The following is a 23,093-nucleotide window of genomic DNA, read 5'->3' on the forward strand; positions in this document are numbered from 1 at the left end:
AAAGAAGTGTAGAAGGATGTGGTCCCATTGTGGGGACGGGGGTCAGATGGGATCTGGTACGTTGAAAGGTCTGTTGCTGTGTTCTACAGCTCTGATGCTCTCAGGTGTAAAACCCTGGATGAGGGTCTGTCGTGTTGGGACAGTTTGTGATTCTGATGGTGTGTGTACGTTATAATCTGATTGTTGTAACGAGCAGTCACTGTCCTGCTTGCTGCAGGATCTGAATCGGGATGTCTCTGACTCGGACGTGGGGCAGTTGTCCAATAACGGCGAGTAATAGTGACACTCGTTTGTGTCCCAGATACCTGGGTTGTAGAACATAGAACACTACAGGCCCTTCAGTCCTCGATGTGCCGACCTTTTAACCTATTCTAAGATCAATCTAACCCTTCCAGGCCTCCATTTTTCTTTCATCCATGTGCCTATCTAAGATCTTCTTAAATGCTCCTAACGTACCTTCCTCTACCACTACCCCCTTAGGGCGTTCTACGCACACACCACTCTCGGTGATGAAAGAAACTTGCCCCTAACATCCCCCTATACTTTCCCCATCAAATTCTGCTCCCTGTATCTGCCGTTTCCGTCCTGGGGAAAAGACTCTGGCTGTCCACTCTGTCTATTACTCTTACTATCTTGTACATCTTTATCAAGTCACCTCTCATTTTCCTTCACTCCAAAGAGGGAAGCCCTCACTCACCGAACCTATACTAATATGACAAGCTCTCTAATCCAGGCGGCATCCTGGTGAATCTCCTCTGCACCCTCTCTAATCCAGGCAGCATCCTGGTGAATCTCCTCCGCACCCTCTCTAATCCAGGCAGCATCCTGGTGAATCTCCTCTGCACCCTCTCTAATCCAGACAGCATCCTGGTGAATCTCCTCTGCACCCTCTCTAATCCAGGCAGCATCCTGGTGAATCTCCTCTGCACCCTCTCTAATCCAGGCAGCATCCCGGTGAATCTCCTCTGCACCCTCTCTAATCCAGGCAGCATCCTGGTGAATCTCCTCTGCACCCTCTCTAATCCAGGCAGCATCCCGGTGAATCTCCTCTGCACCCTCTCTAATCCAGGCAGCATCCTGGTGAATCTCCTCTGCACCCTCTCTAATCCAGGCTGCATCCTGGTGAATCTTCTCTGCACCCTCTCTAATCCAGGCAGCATCCTGGTGAATCTCCTCTGCACCCTCTCTAATCCAGGCAGCATCCTGGTGAATCTCCTCTGCACCCTCTCTAATCCAGACAGCATCCTGGTGAATCTCCTCTGCACCCTCTCTAATCCAGGCAGCATCCTGGTAAATCTCCTCTGCACCCTCTCTAATCCAGACAGCATCCTGGTGAATCTCCTCTGCACCCTCTCTAATCCAGACAGCATCCTGGTGAATCTCCTCTGCACCCTCTCTAATCCAGACAGCATCCTGGTGAATCTCCTCTGCACCCTCTCTAATCCAGGCAGCATCCTGGTGAATCTCCTCTGCACCCTCTCTAATCCAGGCAGCATCCTGGTGAATCTCCTCTGCACCCTCTCTAATCCAGGCAGCATCCTGGTGAATCTCCTCTGCACTGTCTCTAAAGCTTCCACGTCCCTTCCTATAATGAGGTGACCAGAACTGAACACGATACTCCAAGTGTGGTCTAACCAGAGTTTTAGAGTTGCAACATTACCTCGTGGCTCTTGAACCCAGTGCCCTATCTAATGCAGGCCAACACACCGTGCACCTTCTTGACCACCCTATTGGTTTGCATGGCAACTTTGTGCGATCTATGGATGTGGACCCCAAGTTCAGTCGGTGTTCCGCATGCGCGGATTCAACCGACTGCGGATCGGGAAAACCCGGAAGTTCTCTCTCCAGCGCTCATTGCTTGAGCATGTACAGACTATTTTTTCTTGTCATTATTCCCTAAACAATACAATATAATAACTATTTACATAGCATTTACATTGTATTAGGTATTATAAGTAATCTAGAAATGACTTAAAAGTACAGGCTGTCCCCAGGTTATGAATGAGTTCCGTTTCTGAGTCCGTCTTTAAGTCGGATTTGAAGTCGGAACAGGTACATCCATTATTATTTAGCATCAGTCAAACGTTTTTCTTAGTATATAGTACATATTTTACCTTTCTATGCATATAAAACATTTAAGAAACATACGTATTTCAACAATTAAACCACTGCGTTGCTTAGTAATAACTGTAGCTTTCATCGGGGCAGGGCCTTTCACGTGCTCCATTAAAATTGTTCTGACCGTTGACCGACTGTAGCCTAATGCTTTTCCAATGACCGATGGCGTTTCACCTCTTTCCGATCGCTTTATTACTTCCGCCTTATTTTCAATCGTGACCGTAATTATTTTTGTGAACAGAAACACTGTGGATTCAGAGCTGTGCCGCCAGGCCCTAATGTCCACTGCACTGAACATGTTGAATAAAGTACGGGGTTCCGCTGGGTCCTAAAGACCTACGCACTGAGACAGGTTAAATAAGGGACTTGAGCATCCACGTTTTTTGGTATCTGCGGGGGTGGGGGTCTCAGAACCAATCCCCCGCAGATAAGGAGGGCCGACTGTATTCTATAAAGCACACGATGAATCTGTGTTTTTGATGGGAGATTGTTGCGCTGTGATATCATTTTGATTAATGTGTGGCAATCGTAGAAAAGTACAGCACAAAACATGCCCTTCAGCCCATCTAGTCTGTGCTGAGCTGGTCCCATCATCCTACTGCTGGAATCATAGTCATCCTCACCCCTCCCATCCAATAGTTATCCAAACTTATGTTAATTGTTGCAATTGAACCCACATTTATCACTTCCACTGGCAGCTCGTTCCACACTTACCACCCTCTTGAGTGAAGAAGTCTCCCCCCTCAGGATCCTCTTAAACATTTCACATTTCACCCTTAACCCATGACCTCCAGGTCCAGTCTCGCACAAGGTCAGCGTCTGCCGGCCCCTTACTGCCGTATTCTGGCTCTGTTCCTTTTCTTTCCAGTCCTGAAGAAGGTTCTCATCCCGGAAAATTGTCTGTTTATTCCTCTCCATAGATGCTGCCCGACCTGCTGAGTTCTTCCAACATTTTGTGTGTGTTACTCTGAGAAAAAGCCTGATTGTATTTACCCTATCTGTATCCCTCGTAATTTTGTATGCCTCTATCAAATCTCCCCTCACTCAGGTGCTCAAGCATTGACAGCATCCAAATTATACTGGTGCTTAAGAGGAACCTGGTAATCTGCCTCGATGACTATCATCCAGTGGCACTTACGTTCACAGTGGAAACGTTTTGACAGGTTGGCGATGCTGCCTTTGGAGTGACTTGACTCTGCTCCAGTTTACCTACTGGAGCAACAGGTCCACAACAGGTGCCATCTCTTTGGCTCCTCACTCAAACCTGGAACATCTGGACAGCAAAGATGCAAACATCAGACTGCTCTTTATCGACTACAGTTCAGTATTAAATGCCGTCATCCCCTCAAAACTGATCAATAAGCTTCAAAACCTTGGCCTCAATACCTCCTTGTGCAATTGGTTCCTCGATTTCCTCACTTGCAGACCCCAGTCAGTTCAGATTGGCAACAACATCTCCTCACAATCTCCATCAGCACAGGAGCACCACGGGGCTGTGTGCTCAGCCCTCTGCTCTACTCACTTCACACTTATTGCTGCATGGCTCAGCACAACTCCAAAGCCACCATTCCAGTTTGTTGATGACACTGTTACCATAGGCCGAATCAATGGTGGTGATGAATCAGCGTATATGAGGGAGATTGAACATCTGGCTGAGTGGTGCAACAACAACCAACTCTCACTCAATGTCAGCAAGACCAAGGAGATGATTATTGATTTGAGGAGAGGGAAACCAGAGGTTTCCGCACTGGGGAATCAGAGGTGGGGAGGGTCAGCAACTTTAAATTCCTCGATGTTATCATGTTAGAGGACCTGTCCTGGGCCCAGTGCGTAAGTGCAATTACAAAGAAAGCACGGCAGCATCTCTACTTCCTTAGAAGTTTGCGAAGATTTGGTGTGACATCTAAAACTTTGATATTCTGCTATAGATGTGTGGTGAAGATTATATTAACTGGCTGCATCAAAAATGGTATGGAAACACCAATGCCCTGAACAGAAAATCCTACAGAGTTAGTTGAAATGGCCCAGTCCATCATGGATAAAGCGCTCCCCACCAGTGGGCACACTTACAAGGAACACTGTCACAGGAAAGCAGCCATCATCAGGGACCCCCAGCACCCAGGCCATGCTCTCGCCTCGCTGCTGCCATCAGGAAGGAGGTACAGGAGCCTCAGGACTCACCACCAGGTTCAGGAACAGTTATTACACCTCAACCATCAGGCTCTTGAACCAGATAGATAACTTCACTCGCCCCATCGCTGAACTTTTCCCACAATCTAGAGACTCATTTTCAAGGACTTTTCATCTCTTGTTCTCAGTATTTATTGTTTATTTATTTTCCTTTTTGTATTTGCAGTTTGTTATCTTTTGCACATTGGTTGTCCATCCTGTTGGCACAGTCTTTCATTGACTCTACTGTGGTTGTTATTCTATGGATTTATTGTATATGCCCACAAGAAAATGCATCTCAGGGTTGTATATGGTAACGAGTATGCATATATACACTTTGATAATAAATTTACTTTGAAATGTTCTCACCACTCTTACAATCTTATTGGTAATTTTCCTGTAGGTAAGTGACCAACACTGCGTACAATGATACCGTGTGTGCTTTTTAAAATGGACTGTTTCACTGTGAGAATTTGTGGTCCTCATGTAATGGTCATTGTTGGACATTGTTCTGTCCTAATATTGACATGGACTTTAATATAAATCAGAGTGATAGTAACACTGGGCTCAGGTTATTGTATAGGACTGTGACTGTGTGTGATTCTAATTCTGGACAATCCCAGCAAGGGAATCTGTGAGAGTGTCTGTCACTAGAACAGACTTGTCACCTTTATGCAGTCACACTATAAACAGTGTTATGCCAACATTGTGCAGTCTGTGTTTCCGATACAACTTAGTGCAGACAAATGTAAGGTTTCGCACTTCGGCAGGACAGATTGCAGTGGGTCTTACACAGTGAACGAACGGTAGGGCACCGAGGAGTCTGGGAATACAGGCCCATAACTCATTGAAAGCGGCATCACAGGTGGATAAGGTCATAAAGAAAGCTTTTGGCACACTGGCCTTCACAAACCAATGTATTGAGTAGAGGAGATGGGATGTTGTACAAGACATCGGTGAGGCCTGATTTGGAGTGTTGTGTACAGTGTTGGTCACCTACCTAAGGGAAGATGTCAATGAGGTTGAACGTACCGAGAAAATTTAAAGGATTTTGCTGGGTCTGGAGGAACTGAGTTAGAAGAAAAGGTTGAATAGGTTAGAACTTTATTCCTTGGAGCATAGAATATTAAGAGGAAATTTGATAGAGGTATACAAAATGATGAGGGGTAATGATAGGGTAAGTGTAAGCAGGGTTTTCCCATTGAGGTTGGGTGCGACTAGATAGATAGATTACAGTGTCACAGTAGCATTACCAGTGTACAGATAGACAAATAGTAAAAGAGAAGAAAGAGAAAGTTAACTCAAACAGTCTAACAGGAGGGTTCATCATCGAAGGTTTACTCATTAAAAAGCCTAATGGCCAAGGGTAGGAGTGACCTCGTATCGCGCTGTTTGGAGCAGCGCAGTTGTCATACTCTATTACTAAAAGTGTTCCTCTGTTCAGCCAAGGTGGCATGCAGAGGGTGAGAAATATCATCCAGAATTACCAGGATTTTCCGTAGGGTCCTTTGTTCTACCACAGCCTCCAGTGTAGACTATCGTGTAGTCCGTGTGTCGACTACCTCTGGAGGTCATGGGTGAAGGATGAAAGACGAAATGTTTAAAGAGACCATGAGGGGCACCCTCTTCACTCGCAGGGTGGTGCAAGCTCGATTTCAGTGTTGAAGAGAAGTTTGGACAGGTACGTGATATGGAGGGCTATGGTCCCGCTGCGGATCAATGGGAGCGGACAGTTTAAATGGTTCAGCATGGATTAGATGGGCTGAAGGGCCAGTTTCTACGCTGTACTACTCTATGACCCTAACCGTCTAGCTGTGCGACGTGTGTTCCTGATCCAGGTCTGTCTTGTTGAGTGATGTGAGTTTCTGATAAAGATTCAGCGAGGTCGCGTAGTGGTTACTGCAACGTTTTACAATGCCAGCAATCCGCAATCGGGGTTCAAATCCTGCTGCGCTCTGTAAGGAATCTGAACATTCTCCCCATGACTGTGTGGGTTTCCTCCAGCTGCTCTGATTTTCCTCTGCATTGCAAAGATGTGCGGGTTGGGGTTTGTAAGTTATTGGCACGCTGTTTTGGTGCATGAAGTCCGGCGATTCTTGCAGACTGCCTCAGACTCTTGGTCATTGATGCATTTCACTACGTTTTAATGCACGTGTGACAAATAAAGCTCATATTTATCTGTCTCGTCACTTTATTTGTCAGTCTGTAAAGTGGGGCCAGCAATGCCCTGTGTTTCTGACACCTATCTGTCACAGTATAGACCGAGGGATGACCCCAGTGGAGGTGTCTGTATTAAGGGATCCTTCCCCTGTACGTTGGGGAAGGTGTTGTATAGGGTACAACAGGCTTCTGACTGCCTAGCCACCTGTCCTTTCTGTGGCCGGGAGAAGTCAGTGTCCCACATCTGTCTGAGTATCTGAAAGGGGCTGCTCCTCAAGTTCTGATTGTACTTCAGCCCCACCCTCCTGATCTTTGGTCGCCCAGTACAGAGGGGAGAAAACCTTGAAGGGTCTTCCGGTTGGCGTCCTCATGGTCTGGCTATGCTGGCCGGGCAATCGAAGGTTCTACCTGAGCTGACGGTTTGCCCGTCTCCCGGAGCTGCCCCCGTCCTGTAAAGGCGCTGGCCAGAAAAAGGCAATGGCAAGCCACTTCTGTAGAAAAATTTGCCTGGAGCAGTCATGGTCACGGAAAGACCGTGATTGTACACGTCATATGACACAGCACATAATGATGATAATCTTATTTTAATTTGAGGCTGTGAATAGTTAATGAAGCCTTAATTACTTATTGTATAATATTTTACTAGTGAATATACTTCTGTATAAACAACACAAGTTTCCTAATACGGGGTTGCCATGAAGTAATAGTGTTTTATCTTGACTATGGGACGGTCTCCCGGTGAGAAGGTGATCCTAATTAGGACATGCCACCTTTACTGTGTGATTCTGTTACTGGATAGTTGACCGCTAACACGGTGGGTACTATTCCTGAAATGAAACTGATACATTGTGGTCTGCTGTGATCCTGATACGGGACTGTCCCACTGTGGTAATAATGGGCTCTGGCCTGTGATATTATTAGATCTAATACTTGACTTTAGTATGGGACTTGTCACCTTAAAGTTTTATTTATCACCATGTGATATGTGTTCTTGATGCTGGATGTTTCTCTCTGGAATGTATTTATCCTTATGATCTGTTAGTCCTCAGACAGCTTGGTATAAGGTTGTGAGAGAGATGGATGTAATTCTCTTTCAAACTTTCCCCTTCCCGCTTTATCCTAACATTCGAAGTTTCCGACCTGGGAGAATAAATCTATGTCCCCCATCTCTGCCTCTAATAATGTTAGAGTCCTGTGTTGCAGCCATTCAAGTTATGGAAATTTGCCCTTGCAGAACTCAGAAATCACAACCCAAAAATCTGAGATGCACAGTGAAGTTCATTCTCCTGGAAATGATGTGGGAGGTAAAGTCAGGGCAAATAAACAGAACAGTTATTTTCTCTCAGTTTGCAAATAGAAACATACAGGCCCTTCAGCCCACAAAGCTGTGCCGACCATGTCCCTACCTTAGAAATTACCTAGGGTTACCTATAGCCCTCTATTTTTCTAAGCTCCATGTGCCTGTCCCAGGAGTCTCTTAAAAGACCCTATTGTATCTGCCTCCACCTCTGTCGCTGGCAGCCCATTCCACGCACACACCACTCTGAGTAAAAAATTTACCCCTGACACCTCCTCTGTACCTACTTCCAAGCACCTTAAAACTGTGCCCTCTCGTGCTAGCTATTTCAGCCGGGGGGAAAAGCCACTGACTATCCACATGATCAATGCCTCTCATCATCAATACAGGAGATTACACAGCCTCAGATTATGAAAAACCAGGCTACAGACCAATTTCTAGGAATGTAAGTGTACCAAGGGGGTCCCTGCACTGTGTAATGACCTGATCTGTAAGAACAGTGTGTAAGACAAGCTTTTCACTGTATCTCCGTACCTGTGATAATATAAACCAATTCCAACTGGACTGACATTGCTGAAATGGGCTAAGGGGCCTCTGCCTGTCTGTCTCGGTGGCACTGCATCGCAGCTATCGTGATGCTTTCCAGCACCGGCGATGGAGACTCAGCATCCGCTGCTCTTTGTAAAGAGTCTCTCCGTGACCACGTGGGTTTCCTCTGCGTGCCAGAGGTGAACGGGTCAATGAGCTGTGGGCACGGTGCCGGAAAACTGGGGTCCAGTGCCAGGCGACTGGGATAGGGGAGGGGAGGAGGTCTGGTGCTGGTGACCGGGGTGAGGGAGGGGAACCAGTGCCAGGCGACTGGGATAGGGGAGGGGAGGGGAGGGGAGGAGGTCTGGTGCTGGTGACCGGGGTGAGGGAGGGGAACCAGTGCCAGGCGACTGGGATAGGGGAGGGGAGACGAGGGGAGGAGGTCTGGTGCTGGTGACCGGGGTGAGGGAGGGGAACCAGTGCCAGGCGACTGGGATAGGGGAGGGGAGACGAGGGGAGGAGGTCTGGTGCTGGTGACCGGGGTGAGGGAGGGGAACCAGTGCCAGGCGACTGGGATAGGGGAGGGGAGGGGAGGAGGTCTGGTGCTGGTGACCGGGGTGAGGGAGGGGAACCAGTGCCAGGCGACTGGGATAGGGGAGGGGAGGGGAGGGGAGGAGGTCTGGTGCTGGTGACCGGGGTGAGGGAGGGGAACCAGTGCCAGGCGACTGGGATAGGGGAGGGGAGGGGAGGTCAGGTGCTGGTGACCGGGGTGAGGGAGGGGAACCAGTGCCAGGCGACTGGGATAGGGGAGGGGAGGGGAGGGGAGGAGGTCTGGTGCTGGTGACCGGGGTGAGGGAGGGGAACCAGTGCCAGGCGACTGGGATAGGGGAGGGGAGGGGAGGTCTGGTGCTGGTGACCGGGGTGAGGAACCAGTGCCAGGCGACTGGGATAGGGGAGGGGAGGGGAGGGGAGGAGGTCTGGTGCTGGTGACCGGGGTGAGGGAGGGGAACCAGTGCCAGGCGACTGGGATAGGGGAGGGGAGGGGAGGGGAGGAGGTCTGGTGCTGGTGACCGGGGTGAGGGAGGGGAACCTGTGCCAGGTGACTGGGATAGGGGAGGGGAGGGGAGGGGAGGAGGTCTGGTGCTGGTGACTGGGGCGAGGGAGGGGAACCAGTGCCAGGCGACTGGGATAGGGGAGGGGAGGAGGTCTGGTGCTGGTGACTGGGGCGAGGGAGGGGAACCAGTGCCAGGCGACTGGGATAGGGGAGGGGAGGAGGTCTGGTGCTGGTGACTGGGGCGAGGGAGGGGAACCAGCGTCAGGCGACTGGGATAGGGGAGGGGAGGAGGTCTGGTGCGGGTGACTGGGGCGAGGGAGGGGAACCAGCGTCAGGCGACTGGGATAGGGGAGGGGAGGAGGTCTGGTGCTGGTGACCGGGGTGAGGGAGGGGAACCAGTGCCAGGCGACTGGGATAGGGGAGGGGAGGAGGTCTGGTGCTGGTGACTGGGGCGAGGGAGGGGAACCAGCGTCAGGCGACTGGGATAGGGGAGGGGAGGGGAGGAGGTCTGGTGCTGGTGACTGGGGCGAGGGAGGGGAACCAGTGCCAGGCGACTGGGATAGGGGAGGGGAGGAGGTCTGGTGCTGGTGACTGGGGCGAGGGAGGGGAACCAGCGTCAGGCGACTGGGATAGGGGAGGGGAGGAGGTCTGGTGCTGGTGACTGGGGCGAGGGAGGGGAACCAGTGCCAGGCGACTGGGATAGGGGAGGGGAGGGGAGGAGGTCTGGTGCTGGTGACCGGGGCGAGGGAGGGGAACCAGCGTCAGGCGACTGGGATAACAGGGGGCGGGGGGAAGGAGGTCCAGCACCAGTGACTGGGGTGGGGGCCGTGGGTGATTCCTCGTACAAGGTGTTATTTATTCCTTGTGGTGTGCTGTGACTAAGGTTGGATGTTGTGTCCTCTCGAAGGTTTCGGTAAGGACGAGAAGGAAAAGCAGCTGGAAGATGAAGCAGCGAGCAGCACCGTCACACAGTCCGCCTTTCTGGGACCCACGCTCTGGGACAAGACGCTGCCCTACGACGGCGACACTTTCCAGCTGGAGTACATGGATCTGGAGGAGTTCCTTTCGGAGAACGGCATTCCGCCCAGTCCGCCGCACCAGCAGAAGGCAGGACAGCACTCTCCACTCCAGCACCCCAGCGCCTCGCAGGCGCCACCCATCGACCTCAGCAGGGCCGGCACCTCTGTTCTCCCGGCATTGAGTCCACAGAACCTCCTACCCAACACGGCAAGGACAGGTAAACTCTTCCCCCCCCACTCCCCACCGGCACCGTCTGACCGACCGGGAACGCAGATGATGGGCTGCGGAACAAAAGGGTCAGAATCAGTTCAGCTTACTGATCCCGTCGGGCTCCTGGTCCAGTTTCACTGGCCTCGGTCCGGACTGGCTCTGAGGCTGCGGCCTGCGGCCTGCACCCGTCGGGCTCCTGGTCCAGTTTCACTGGCCTCGGTCCGGACTGGCTCTGAGGCTGCGGTCTGCACCCGTCGGGCTCCTGGTCCAGTTTCACTGGCCTCGGTCCGGACTGGCTCTGAGGCTGCGGCCTGCGGCCTGCACCCGTCGGGCTCCTGGTCCAGTTTCACTGGCCTTGGTCCGAACTGACACTGAGCCTGCGGTCTGCACCCGTCGGGCTCCTGGTCCAGTTTCACTGGCCTCGGTCCGGACTGGCTCTGAGGCTGCGGCCTGCGGCCTGCACCCGTCGGGCTCCTGGTCCAGTTTCACTGGCCTCGGTCTGGACTGACTCTGAGCCTGCGGTCTGCACCCGTCGGGCTCCTGGTCCAGTTTCACTGGCCTCGGTCCGGACTGGCTCTGAGGCTGCGGCCTGCGGCCTGCACCCGTCGGGCTCCTGGTCCAGTTTCACTGGCCTTGGTCCGAACTGACACTGAGCCTGCGGTCTGCACCCGTCGGGCTCCTGGTCCAGTTTCACTGGCCTCGGTCTGGACTGACTCTGAGCCTGCGGCCTGCACCCGTCGGGCTCCTGGTCCAGTTTCACTGGCCTCGGTCTGGACTGACTCTGAGCCTGCGGCCTGCACCCGTCGGGCTCCTGGTCCAGTTTCACTGGCCTCGGTCTGGACTGACTCTGAGCCTGCGGCCTGCACCGTCGGGCTCCTGGTCCAGTTTCACTGGCCTCGGTCTGGACTGACTCTGAGCCTGCGGCCTGCACCGTCGGGCTCCTGGTCCAGTTTCACTGGCCTCGGTCTGGACTGACTCTGAGCCTGCGGCCTGCACCGTCGGGCTCCTGGTCCAGTTTCACTGGCCTCGGTCCGAACTGACTCTGAGCCTGCGGCCTGCACCTGTCGGGCTCCTGGTACAGCTACAGCATTGACTTGGCTACGAGTCTGTGGACTAACTTTCAGGGCGTTTGTGGTTCATGTTCTTTGGATGTTTGTTTTGTTGTTGTTTACACAATTTGTTTCTCTGACATGTTGGAAATTTTGACGGTCTTTGCTGTGTGTGTGTGCTTTTGTGGATTCTATTATTTGTGGCTTTGTACAAGGCTATATATGATATTCATACTTTTATAGTAACTCCAGAACTTTGAACGTATGAGGAGCGTTGGATGGCTGTCGGTCTGTACTTGCTGGAGTTTAGCAGAATGGAGGGGGTTCTCATTGAAACCTACGGAACATTGAAAGGCCTAATCGGGATCCCAATCTGGGGTTCACGGACCCCTTGGTTAATGGTAGGGTCCATGGCATAAAAAACGGTTGGGAATTCCCTAGCCTAGATAGAGTGGATGAGGAGAGGGTGTTTCCTATAGTGGAGGAGTCTGGGACTAGAGAGCACAGCCTCCAAATAGAGGGATGTCCCTTTGGAACAGAGATGAGGAGGAATTTCTTCAGCCAGAGGGTGGTGAATCTGAGGAATTCATTGCCACAGACAGCTGTGGGGCCAAGTCGTTGGGTATATTTAAAGCAGAGGTTGATAGGTTCTTGATTACTTAGGGTGTCAGAGGTTACAGGGATGGTGTTGAGAGGGATAATAAATCAGCCATGGGTGAGCTGAACGGCCTAATTCTGCTGCTCTATCTTGTGGTCAGACGGTTTGAATCACTGACATGTAATGATCATAAAATTTCCTGTTTGTGACATCATCGTGTTCAGTATCGTATGACGTGGGTGATCGTGGTCTTCCATCTGTCTTTAATCTGAGAAGTTCTAACAAACTCTTCAAAAGTTTTGCCTGTCTGTTGCTTGACGTAACTCACGAATGTCATGCACCATCAACCGTGACTTTTTCACATCACTGCAAGATGTACTGGGGAACGGGAAGGTCAAGTACATCCCAAAATCTCCAGCTGCTATTTCCTGACTGATGATATCTGCTCTCTTCTTATTCCGGCTTTTCACAACTGTAAGAAAGAGTTTGTGTTGTGTCCCACAGCAGTACAGTACAAGACATAAATACTGTAAGTTACAATTAGTAAGTTATTAGTGCAAAGGACAAATATTTATTCATGGACTGTTCAGAAACCTAAAGGCAGGAGGGAGGAAGCTGCCCCTAACACGTTAAGTGTGTGTCTTCAGGCTCCTGTACAATGTGAAGTGGGCATGAGCTCGATGGTGAGGGGCCTTCATGATGGGCACTGACTTCTTGAGGCATTGATGTCCTCGACGTTAGTGCCATTAATGGTTTGGGCTGAGTCTACAACCCTCTGCAGTTTTTCCCACCCCACACCAGACAGTGATGCAACCAGTGAGAATCCTCTACATCTGTGGAAATTTGCTGGAGTCCTTGGTGATAAGCCAAATCTCTTGCGAAGGAACGTTCTGCAGGGATCTGGGAATACAGATCTATAATTCCTTAAAACTGGTGTCACAGGTGGGTAGGGCTGTAAAGAAACCTTTTGGCATATTGGCCATAAATCAGAGTATTGAGTACAGGAGTTGGGAATTTATGTTGAAGTTTGACAAGACGTTGGTGAGGCTAAATTTGGTGTATTATGTGCATTAGTCTCCTACCTACAGGAACGCTATCAACAAGACTAAAAGAGTGCAGAGAAAATTGACGTAGATTCCGTTAATGCAAGCAGGCTTCTTCCGCTGAGACTGAGTGAGACTAAGACTAGAAGTCCTGGGTTGAGGGTCAAAGGTGAACTACTTAATGGGAATTTGAGAGGGAGCTTCTTCACTCAGAGGATGGAAAGAATCGAGCTATCAGCAGAAGTAGTGGACATGGATTCAATTTCAACATTTTAGGGAAATTTGGATAGATACGTGGATGGAAAAGGTGTGGAGGACCGTGGTCTGGGTGAAGGCAGATAATAGTTTGGCACTAATTAGATGGGCTGAAGGGCCTGTTCCAGTGCTCTATCGGTGCTGACTGCACTGGAGTACTGGTGGAAACATCTCGATTGACTGGACATCAGCACGCTGCACGTATCGAGGAGTGGTAACATGTTTTCCTTCCTCAATTACACATCGCCCCCTCTTCAGTAATCCTGTACAAACTCTATATAAACCCGCACCAGAGAAACTGCACCCTAGTGTTCTGGAAGAGGTAGCGTTAAAGATTGTGGAGGCATTAGTGACGATCTTTCGAAAGTCATTGGACTCTGGCACGGTGCTAGGGGACTGGAACATTGCAAATGTCAGTCCACTTTTTAAGGAGGAAGGCAGCAGAAAGGAAATTATAGACCAGTTAGCCTGACCTCAGTGGTTGGGAAGATCATAGAGTCAACTGTTAAGGATGAGTTTATGGAGTACTTGGTGACACAGGACAAGATAGGACAAAGTCAGCATGGTTTCCTTCAAGGAAAATCCTGCCTGACAAACCTGTTGGAATTCTTTGAGGAGATTACGGGTAGGATAGATTAAGTGGATGCAGTGGATGTTGTATATTTGGACTTTCAGGAGGCCTTTGACAAGGTGACACACATGAGGCTGCTTACCAAGATAAGAGAAAGTTAGTGGCATGGTTAGAGCATTGGCTGATGGGTAGGAGGCAGCGAGTGGGAATAAAAGGATCCTTTTCTGGTTGGCTGCCAATGACTAGTGGCGTTCCACAGGGGTCGATTTTGGGACCATTTCTCATAATGCTGTATATCAATGATTTAGATGATTGAATAGGTGGCTTTGTTGCCATATTTGCAGATGATACAAAGATTGGTGGATGAGCAAGTAATGTTGAGGAAACAGGTAAGCTTCAGGAGGACTTAGATTAGGAGAGGAGAATGGGCAAGAAAGTGGCAACTGAAATATGCGTTGGAAAATACATGGCCATGCACTTTGAAATAAGAAATAAATGTGCAGACTATTTTCTTAATGGGGAGAAAATCCAAAAATCTGAGATGCAAAGGGACTTTGTGCAGAACGCCATAAAGGTTAAATTGCAGGTAGAGGCAGTGGTGAGGAAGGCAAATGCAATATTTGCATTCATTTCAAGAGCAAGGATGTGATGCTGAGGCTTTATAAAGCACTGGTGAGGCCTCACGTTGAGTATTGTGAACGGTTCTATGCTCCTCATCTAAGAAAAGATGTGCTGGCATTGGAGAGAGTCCAGAGGAGGTTCACAAGGATGATTCCAGAAATGAAAGCGTTATCATACGAGGAACGTTTGATAGTTCTGTGTCTCTACTCGCTGGAAGTTATAAGGATGAGAAGGATCTCATTGAAACCTTTCGAATGTTGAAAGGTCTGGACATGGTAGATGTGGAAAGGATATTTCCTTGGTGAGGGAGTCTAGGACAAGAGGGCACAGCGTCAGGATAGAGGGGTGTCCATTTAAAACAGAGATGGGGAGAAATTCCTTCAGCTGGAGGGTGGTGAATGTGTGGAATTTGTTACCACAGGCTGCTGTGGAGGCCAGGTCATTGGGTGTATTTAAGGCAGAGATTGATAGGTTCTTGATTGGACATGGCATCAAAGATTACGGGGAGAAGGCCAGGGAGGAGGGGAAAAGAAAGGATCAGTCGTGATCGAATGGCAGAGCAGACTCGATGGGCCAAATGGCCTAATTCTGCTCCTATGTCTTATGGTCTTGTAAACATAATGCTATGTGATAGAATTTTTTTAAAAAATTCTGCTTCCTGCTCCTTTAGAGTGATGAATGGAGAGCTAAGTTCAAAATGAATATGCTATCAAAGTACATCTATGTCACCACACACAACCCTGGGATTCATTATCTTGTGGGCATTCACAGTAGAACAGAGAAATACAACAGAATCGATGAAAGACTGCACCCAACAGGATGACCGGTGTGCAAAGGACAGGAAACTCTGCAAATTCAAAACTAATAACAACAATAAATATTAAGAAAATGAGATGAGGAATCAGTGAAAGGGTTGGCACAACATTGTGGGCCGAAGGGCCTGTACTGTGCTGTATTGTTCTATGAAAGTGAGTGTGTTGTTTGTGGGAATAGTTCAGTATTGGGGCAAGTAAAGTTATCCCCACTGGTTCAGGAGCCTGATGGTCGGTAACTGTTCCTGAACCAGGTGTTGTGAGTCCTGAGGCTCCTGTACCTCCTACCTGATGGCAGCAGTGAGAAGAGAGCGTGGCCTGGGTGCTGAGCGTCCCTAATGACAGATCCTGTGCTTTCCTGAGACAGTGTTTCATATAGGTGTGTTCGGTGGTGAGGAGGGCTTTGCCGTGATTGCCCAGTCCTTATCCACTACTTTTTGTGGGATTTTCCGGGATCCGGCCGCAGCAACTCCTGTAGATTCTGTGTACACAGCCTGCCCCTTTAAATGGTGTCTTTTGTGCCTTGTTCTGCTTTTTAAGATGAAAGTTTATTTGAATACTTTGGCCCAAGCGTTCTGCCTCGGGGTTAAGTGATGTGAAGTATTTTTAATCTTGTGACCTGAGGGAAATAATGTGGCTCAGTATCTGCGTTTTGGTCACGGTGGTTCTGTTTTCTTTGATTGTGTTTTTCTATCATGGTTGAATGAATTCCCTGAGGATTAGTTTTCAGCAAGTCCCTCTGCTACAAGCAGCAGAGGCAGGAGGCATCTCATTCTCTGCTCCTTTACTCTTTATTAATTCCTCCTCCTCCTGCGGGGGCGGCAAGGTAGTGTGGTGGTTTATGCATCGCTTTAAAGCGGCTGCTGGAAGATCAGGGTTTGATTCCCACCACTGCCTGTAAGGAGTCTATGTTCTCCGCGTGACTGCGTGGGTTTCATCCAGAGCGGTGCCCCGGTGCCCTCCCACTTTCGGAAGACGTGTGGGTCATGGTTAGAGAGTTGTGGTGTGCTACGTTGGCGTTGAAAGCTTGCTGACACTTGCACATCCTTGGACTGCGATGGTCATTGACAGAAGCGATGCATTTCTCCGTTTGTTTTGACAGACGTAAATAAAGCTCATCTTTAATCTCTCCTCTCCCCCCACCTTTTAATTCTGTTCCTCAGCTTTTTTTTTTCTTCCGTCCTGCCGAAGAGTCTCAGGCCAAAACACCGGCTGAGCTCTTCTCCATAGACGCTGTCCGGTCTGCTGAGTTCCTCCAGCGCTTTGTGTGTGCGGCTCACTTTAATCTCTTTGTTTCCATGAGTTTAGCCACGTGGAGGAGCGAACTGATGTTATACAGGCTCGTTACGTAGACATAAATCCCTGCATGGTGGTCGGTCACCAGTGGTGTGCCTCAGGGATCTGTTCTGGGACCCCTGCTCTTCATGACTTTTATATATGACCTGGATGAGGAAGTGGAGGGATGGGTTAGTAAGTTTGCTGATGACACAAAGGTTGGAGGTGTTGTGGATAACGTGGAGGGCTGTCAGAGGTTACAGTGGGACATCGATAGGATGCAAAACTGGACTGAGAAGTGGCAGGTGGAGTTCAACCCAGATAAGTGTGAGGTGGTTCATTTTGGTAGCTCAAATATGATGGCAGAATATAGTATTATTGGTAAGACTCTTGGCAGTGTGGAGGATCAGAGGGATCTTGGGGTCCAAGTCCATAGGACACTCAAAGCTGCTGCACAGGTTGACTCTGTGGTTAAAAAGTCATACAGTGCATTGGCCTTCATCAATCATGGGATTGAGTTTAGGAGCCAAGAGGGAATATTGCAGCTATATAGGACCCTGGTCAGACCCCACTTGGAGCACTGTGCTCAGTTCTGGTTGCCTCACTACAGGAAGGATGTGGAAATCATAGAAAGGGTGCAGAGGAGATTTACAAGGATGTTGCCTGGATTGGGGAGCATGCCTTATGAGAATAGGTTGAGTGAACTTGGACTTTTCTCCTTGGAGCAAAGGAGGATGAGAGGTGACCTGATAGAGGTGTACAAGATGATGAGAGGTATTGATTGTGTGGATAGTCAGAGGCTTTTTCCCAGGGCTGAAATGGCTAGCACGAGAGGGCACAGTTTTAAGGTGCTTGGAAGTAGATACAGAGGAGATGTCAGGGGTAAGTTTTTTATGCAGAGAGTGGTGAGTGGTGGAGGCGGATACGATTGGATCTTTTAAGATACTCCTGGAGGGGTACATGGGGCTTAGTAAAATAGAGGGCTATGGGTAACCCGAGGTAATTTCTAAAGTAAGTACATGTTTGGCACAGCATTGTGGGCCGAAGGGCCTGTATTGTGCTGTAGGTTTTCTACGTTTCTTCTGCTGGTCTATTAAATTTAAACAATCTCCCTTGAAAGATAATTGGCAAGTCAGTTTTTGTTTCGAACTATGCCTGTAAACTGTGGAATTCAATACCTAAAACTGTAAGGGATGCAGACTCAGTTGATGGTTTTAAAATCTAGCTTAGAGCCCATTTATTTAATCTTGCTTTCAACTAATATATATTTATTTTATTTTCATGATTACACTTTATCCCATTGTAAATACTTTGAACTGCATTGTCTGCATGGAAAGCACTCTACAAATAGGCTATTGTTAGTATTGATTATTGTTACAGACACCCCTACCATGGCTGTCTACCTCATCTGTGTCTCTCAGACCTTTACATAATACATCTATCATGGCATTTCTCAGCCTCCTTCACTCCGGGGGTAAAGGCTCACCCTGTCCAATCTCTCCTTGTCACTCAGGCCCTCCAGTCTAGGCAATTTCCTGGACCATCTCTGGTTCAGTTGCATCATTCCTCTGGTGGGGTGACCGGAGCTAAAGCATGGAACATTTCAGTTGTTCAGGCCCTTTGGCCCACAGTATTGCTACTTTCCCACCTGATTGGTACCCCGTGGTTCTCGTTTGGACCACCAGCTTCACTGTATCACACATCTGCAAGCTTGCCGATGCTGACCACTCGCATTCAACCTTGCAAAGTCCTCTCAAATATCCGGGCACGGGTGTGCAAACAGACTCGCCGAGTGACAGCCAGACATTGGTGGTCCAGACAACGCCCCTTCACAATCCCCGCCTGACTCCTGTCCCAGTGACAGGGCACAGGTAAACAGGTGGGGGAGACGCGAGGCAGGCCGGCTCCGCTCGTGCACAGATTGCTGAAGGTGTTCAGCAGGTCAGGCAGTGTCAGCCAGCCTTTTGGGGTTGAATGCCTTTGTCCCGGCTGGAGGGGGCAGGGGGAGAGGTGGATCCAGGTGAGGAGGGTGATAGGGAGGTGAGGGAGGAAGGTTTCACACGGTCCTCGGCAGCCCTGTGTCCACCATGGAGAACTTCAGGTTCCTGGGAACTATCATCTCTCAGGATCTGAAGTGGGAGCAGAACATCAGCTCCATCCTGAAGAAGGCCCAGCAGCGGATGTACTTCCTGCGGCTCTTGAGGAAATATGGTCTGCCTCAGGAATTGCTGCTGCAGTTCTACACTGCAGTCATTGAGTCTGTCCTGTGCACCTCCATCACTGTGTGGTTTGGAGCCGCCACCAAGCAGGATAGAACCAGACTACAGCACACAGTGAGGACTGCCAAGCGCATCATTGGAGCCTCCCTGCCCTCTATTGTGGACCTGTACTCTTCCAGGTTGAAGAAGAGGGCAGGGAACATCATAAAGGACTCCTTCCATCCTGCGCACGGACTATTTGAACTGCTTCCGTCTGGTCGGCGCTTCAGAACCCTCCAGACTAAGACCAAAAGGCACTGGAGAAGTTTTTTCCCTACTGCGGTCACTTTGCTGAACAGTTAACTGCCGGTTAACTGTCGGCTAACTATTACTTGGATTGCACTACTTGTATGTATAATCTATATTTTCATTTATATTTATCATTATTATTGTTATGAGCAGAGAGACAACATCTGCCGGAAGTAAATTCCTTGTATGTGCACAGGTACTTGGCGATTAAAGTCTGATTCTGATTGTGTGAAAGCTGTCAGAATCTAGGGGAGGTGATAGGTAGAAGTAACAGAGGGTAGATGACGACATCTGACCAGTGAACCTTGGAATAAAGGGAAGGATAAACAGGAGAATCTACAACTGCTGGAACACACACAAATGCTGGAGGAACCCAGCAGGTCAGACAGTGTCTACAGTCAGAGGAACACACACAAAATACTGGAGGAGCTCAGCAGGTCAGACAGTGTCTATGGTCAGAGTAACACACACAAAATGCCGGAGGAACTCAGCCGGTCAGACAGTGTCTATGGTCAGAGTAACACACACAAAATGCTGGAGGAACTCAGCAGGTCAGTCAGTGTCTACGGTCAGAGTAACACACACAAAATGCTGGAGGAACTCAGCAGGTCAGGCAGTGTCTATGGTCAGAGTAACACACACAAAATGCTGGAGGAACTCAGCAGGTCAGACAGTGTCTACGGTCAGAGTAACACACACAAAATGCTGGAGGAACCCAGCAGGTCAGACTGTGTCTATGGTCAGAGTAACACACACAAAATGCTGGAGGAACTCAGCAGGTCAGACAGTGTCTATGGTCAGAGTAACACACACAAAATGCTGGAGGAACTCAGCAGGTCAGACAGTGTCTATGGTCAGAGTAACACACACAAAATGCTGGAGGAACTCAGCAGGTCAGACAGTGTCTATGGTCAGAGTAACACACACAAAATGCTGGAGGAACTCAGCAGGTCAGACAGTGTCTACGGTCAGAGTAACACACACAAAATGCTGGAGGAACTCAGCAGGTCAGACAGTGTCTACGGTCAGAGTAATACACACAAATGCTGGAGGAACTCAGCAGGTCAGACAGTGTCTACGGTCAGAGTAACACACACAAAATGCTGGAGGAACCCAGCAGGTCAGACTGTGTCTATGGTCAGAGTAACACACACAGAATGCTGGAGGAACTCAGCAGGTCAGACAGTGTCTATGGTCAGAGTAACACACACAAAATGCTGGAGGAACTCAGCAGGTCAGACAGTGTCTATGGTCAGAGTAACAGAGACAAAATGCTGGAGGAACTCAGCAGGTCAGACAGTGTCTACAGACAGTAACACACACAAAATGCTGGAGGAACTCAGCAGGTCAGACAGTGTCTACGGTCAGAGTAACACACACAAAATGCTGGAGGAACTCAGCAGGTCAGACAGTGTCTACGGTCAGAGTAACACACACAAAATGCTGGAGGAACTCAGCAGGTCAGACAGTGTCTACGGTCAGAGTAACACACACAAATGCTGGAGGAACTCAGCAGGTCAGACAGTGTCTACGGTCAGAGTAACACACACAAAATGCTGGAGGAACCCAGCAGGTCAGACTGTGTCTATGGTCAGAGTAACACACACAGAATGCTGGAGGAACTCAGCAGGTCAGACAGTGTCTATGGTCAGAGTAACACACACAAAATGCTGGAGGAACTCAGCAGGTCAGACAGTGTCTATGGTCAGAGTAACAGAGACAAAATGCTGGAGGAACTCAGCAGGTCAGACAGTGTCTACAGACAGTAACACACACAAAATGCTGGAGGAACTCAGCAGGTCAGACAGTGTCTACGGTCAGAGGAACACACACAAATGCTGGAGGAACTCAGCAGGTCAGACAGTGTCTACGGTCAGAGTAACACTCACAAAATGCTGGAGGAACTCAGCAGGTCAGACAGTGTCTATGGACAGAGTAACACACACAAAATGCTGGAGGAACTCAGCAGGTCAGACAGTGTCTATGGTCAGAGCAACACACACAAAATGCTGGAGGAACTCAGCAGGTCGGGCAGCATCTGTGGAGGGGAATAAACGGTCAATGTTTTTGTCTGAGACCCTTCATCAGGACTGGAAAGCAAGGGGGCAGAAACCAGCCTCCCTCTCGCTCTCCCCATTCAAACATAACGAATATTAAATGGCCCAGATAGAGTAGACATGGAAAGGATATTTTCTATAGTGGGAGAGTCTAGGACCAGTGGGCGCAGCCTCAGAACAGAAGGGCATCCTTTTAGAACAGTGATGAGGAGGAATTTCTTCAGCTAGAGGGAGGTGAATGTGGAATTCATTGCCACCAATGGCTGTCGAGGCCAAGTCATTCGGTGTATTCACAGCTGAGGCTGATGGGCTCTTTGGTAGAAAGGGAGTCAATTTTAAAGTTACCATGAAATAAAATACAATTTAACATTAACAGTATTCTGCAGAAAGAATCACAGGATTATTGCTTTAAATATATAGTGCAATTCCTTAAGGATACAGGTAATTTTTAGAGAAATTGATACAAATAGATATCCTGACCAGAAGGTGGCCGTAACACAGCTTAAAGCTGTTTGACAACTACCATAAAGCCTCAAAGAAGAAGGGTGTCAAATGTTACGGGAGAATGGGGTTCAGCAAGAAAACAAATCAGCCGTGATCGAATGGTGGAACAGACTTGATGGACCGAATGGCCTGGTGCCGCTCCAATGTCTTATGGGAAGCTTTGGGAGGAGATTGGTACAGGTTGCTTCAAACACGGGGCTGTTGTGTAGCAACCGCGTGTTCTCCAGTGAGGCTCTGTCAGCCGGCAGAGAGAAGTTGTTTGTGTTGGGGGCGAGCAAGTGAGAGAGTTGCTCATGTGATCCCGACATGTGCAGTGTCTGAGTGCGTGGAAAATTACCAGACATCAGTGTTCAGTTCAGACAGACTGAAATCTCAGGCAGAAGGTTTAATATCACGGGAATCCGTTGTTGCAGCAGTCCACTGCAATAAATAATAATTTAAAAGCCCTTTGAATTACAATAAGACATACTGTATCTGTCTATCTATATCTATATATTCAGTTAAATAAATAGAAAGAGAGGAAAAATACTGAGGTAGTGTACTTGGGTTCATTGTCCATTCAGAAATCTGATGGTGGAGGGGAAGAAGCTGTTCCTGAAATGTTGAGTGTACAAACTCCTTTCAGACAGCGACAGGAATCAGTCGTGATCTTACGGCTGACGTACTGAAGTATTGCACTAACTCCTGTGCCGGCATGTTGAGAATCTGTTGCTGCGGGTCTGGAGTTTCACACAGTGCAGAGTGAAGGCCACTGAATCTGTGGGACTTTTTTCTTTCGTACTCAGTTTTCTTGGCCACAACACATATAAACTTTATGACACCTCCCTCCCCTCTCTCGATCTCTCTGTCTGCATCTCTGGAGACAAACTGTCAAACGACATCTTTTATAAACCTGCCGATTCCCACACTTAAGTTGACCGTACCCCTTCCCACTCTGTCTCCTGTAAAAATAATATTCCCTTTTCTCAGTTCCTTTGACTCCGCTGCATTTGTCCCAAGGTGTGGCTTTCCCTTTCCAGGGCAAAAGAGATGTCCTCCTCCTTCAAAGAATGGGGTTTCCCTCCCTCCCCCATTGATTCTGCCCTCGTTCTCATCTCCTTCATTTCCCAGACATCCACACTCACCCCATCTCCCCCCACTTTAACAGAGTTTCTCTTGTCCCTACCTACCAACCATCCCACCAGTCTCTGCGACCAACACACCGCCCTCCGCAACTTCTGTCAACCCCAAAGGGAGCCTGCCTCT

General features: G+C 49.1%; 1 protein-coding gene across 2 annotated transcripts in view; it reads left to right on the forward strand.

Annotated features, from left to right (window-relative positions):
* Positions 1–23,093, forward strand: part of hlfa (HLF transcription factor, PAR bZIP family member a) — a 58,337-nt gene that overhangs the window by 4,142 nt on the left and 31,102 nt on the right. For both annotated transcript variants that reach the window (XM_059948200.1, XM_059948201.1), the window contains exon 2: positions 10,234–10,563. In XM_059948200.1, the coding sequence (XP_059804183.1) occupies positions 10,234–10,563 (330 nt within the window). The remainder of the gene's footprint in view (positions 1–10,233; positions 10,564–23,093) is intronic.

This window comes from Hypanus sabinus, chromosome 23 (assembly GCF_030144855.1).
Source record: "Hypanus sabinus isolate sHypSab1 chromosome 23, sHypSab1.hap1, whole genome shotgun sequence".
Classification (NCBI taxonomy): Eukaryota; Metazoa; Chordata; class Chondrichthyes; order Myliobatiformes; family Dasyatidae; genus Hypanus; species Hypanus sabinus.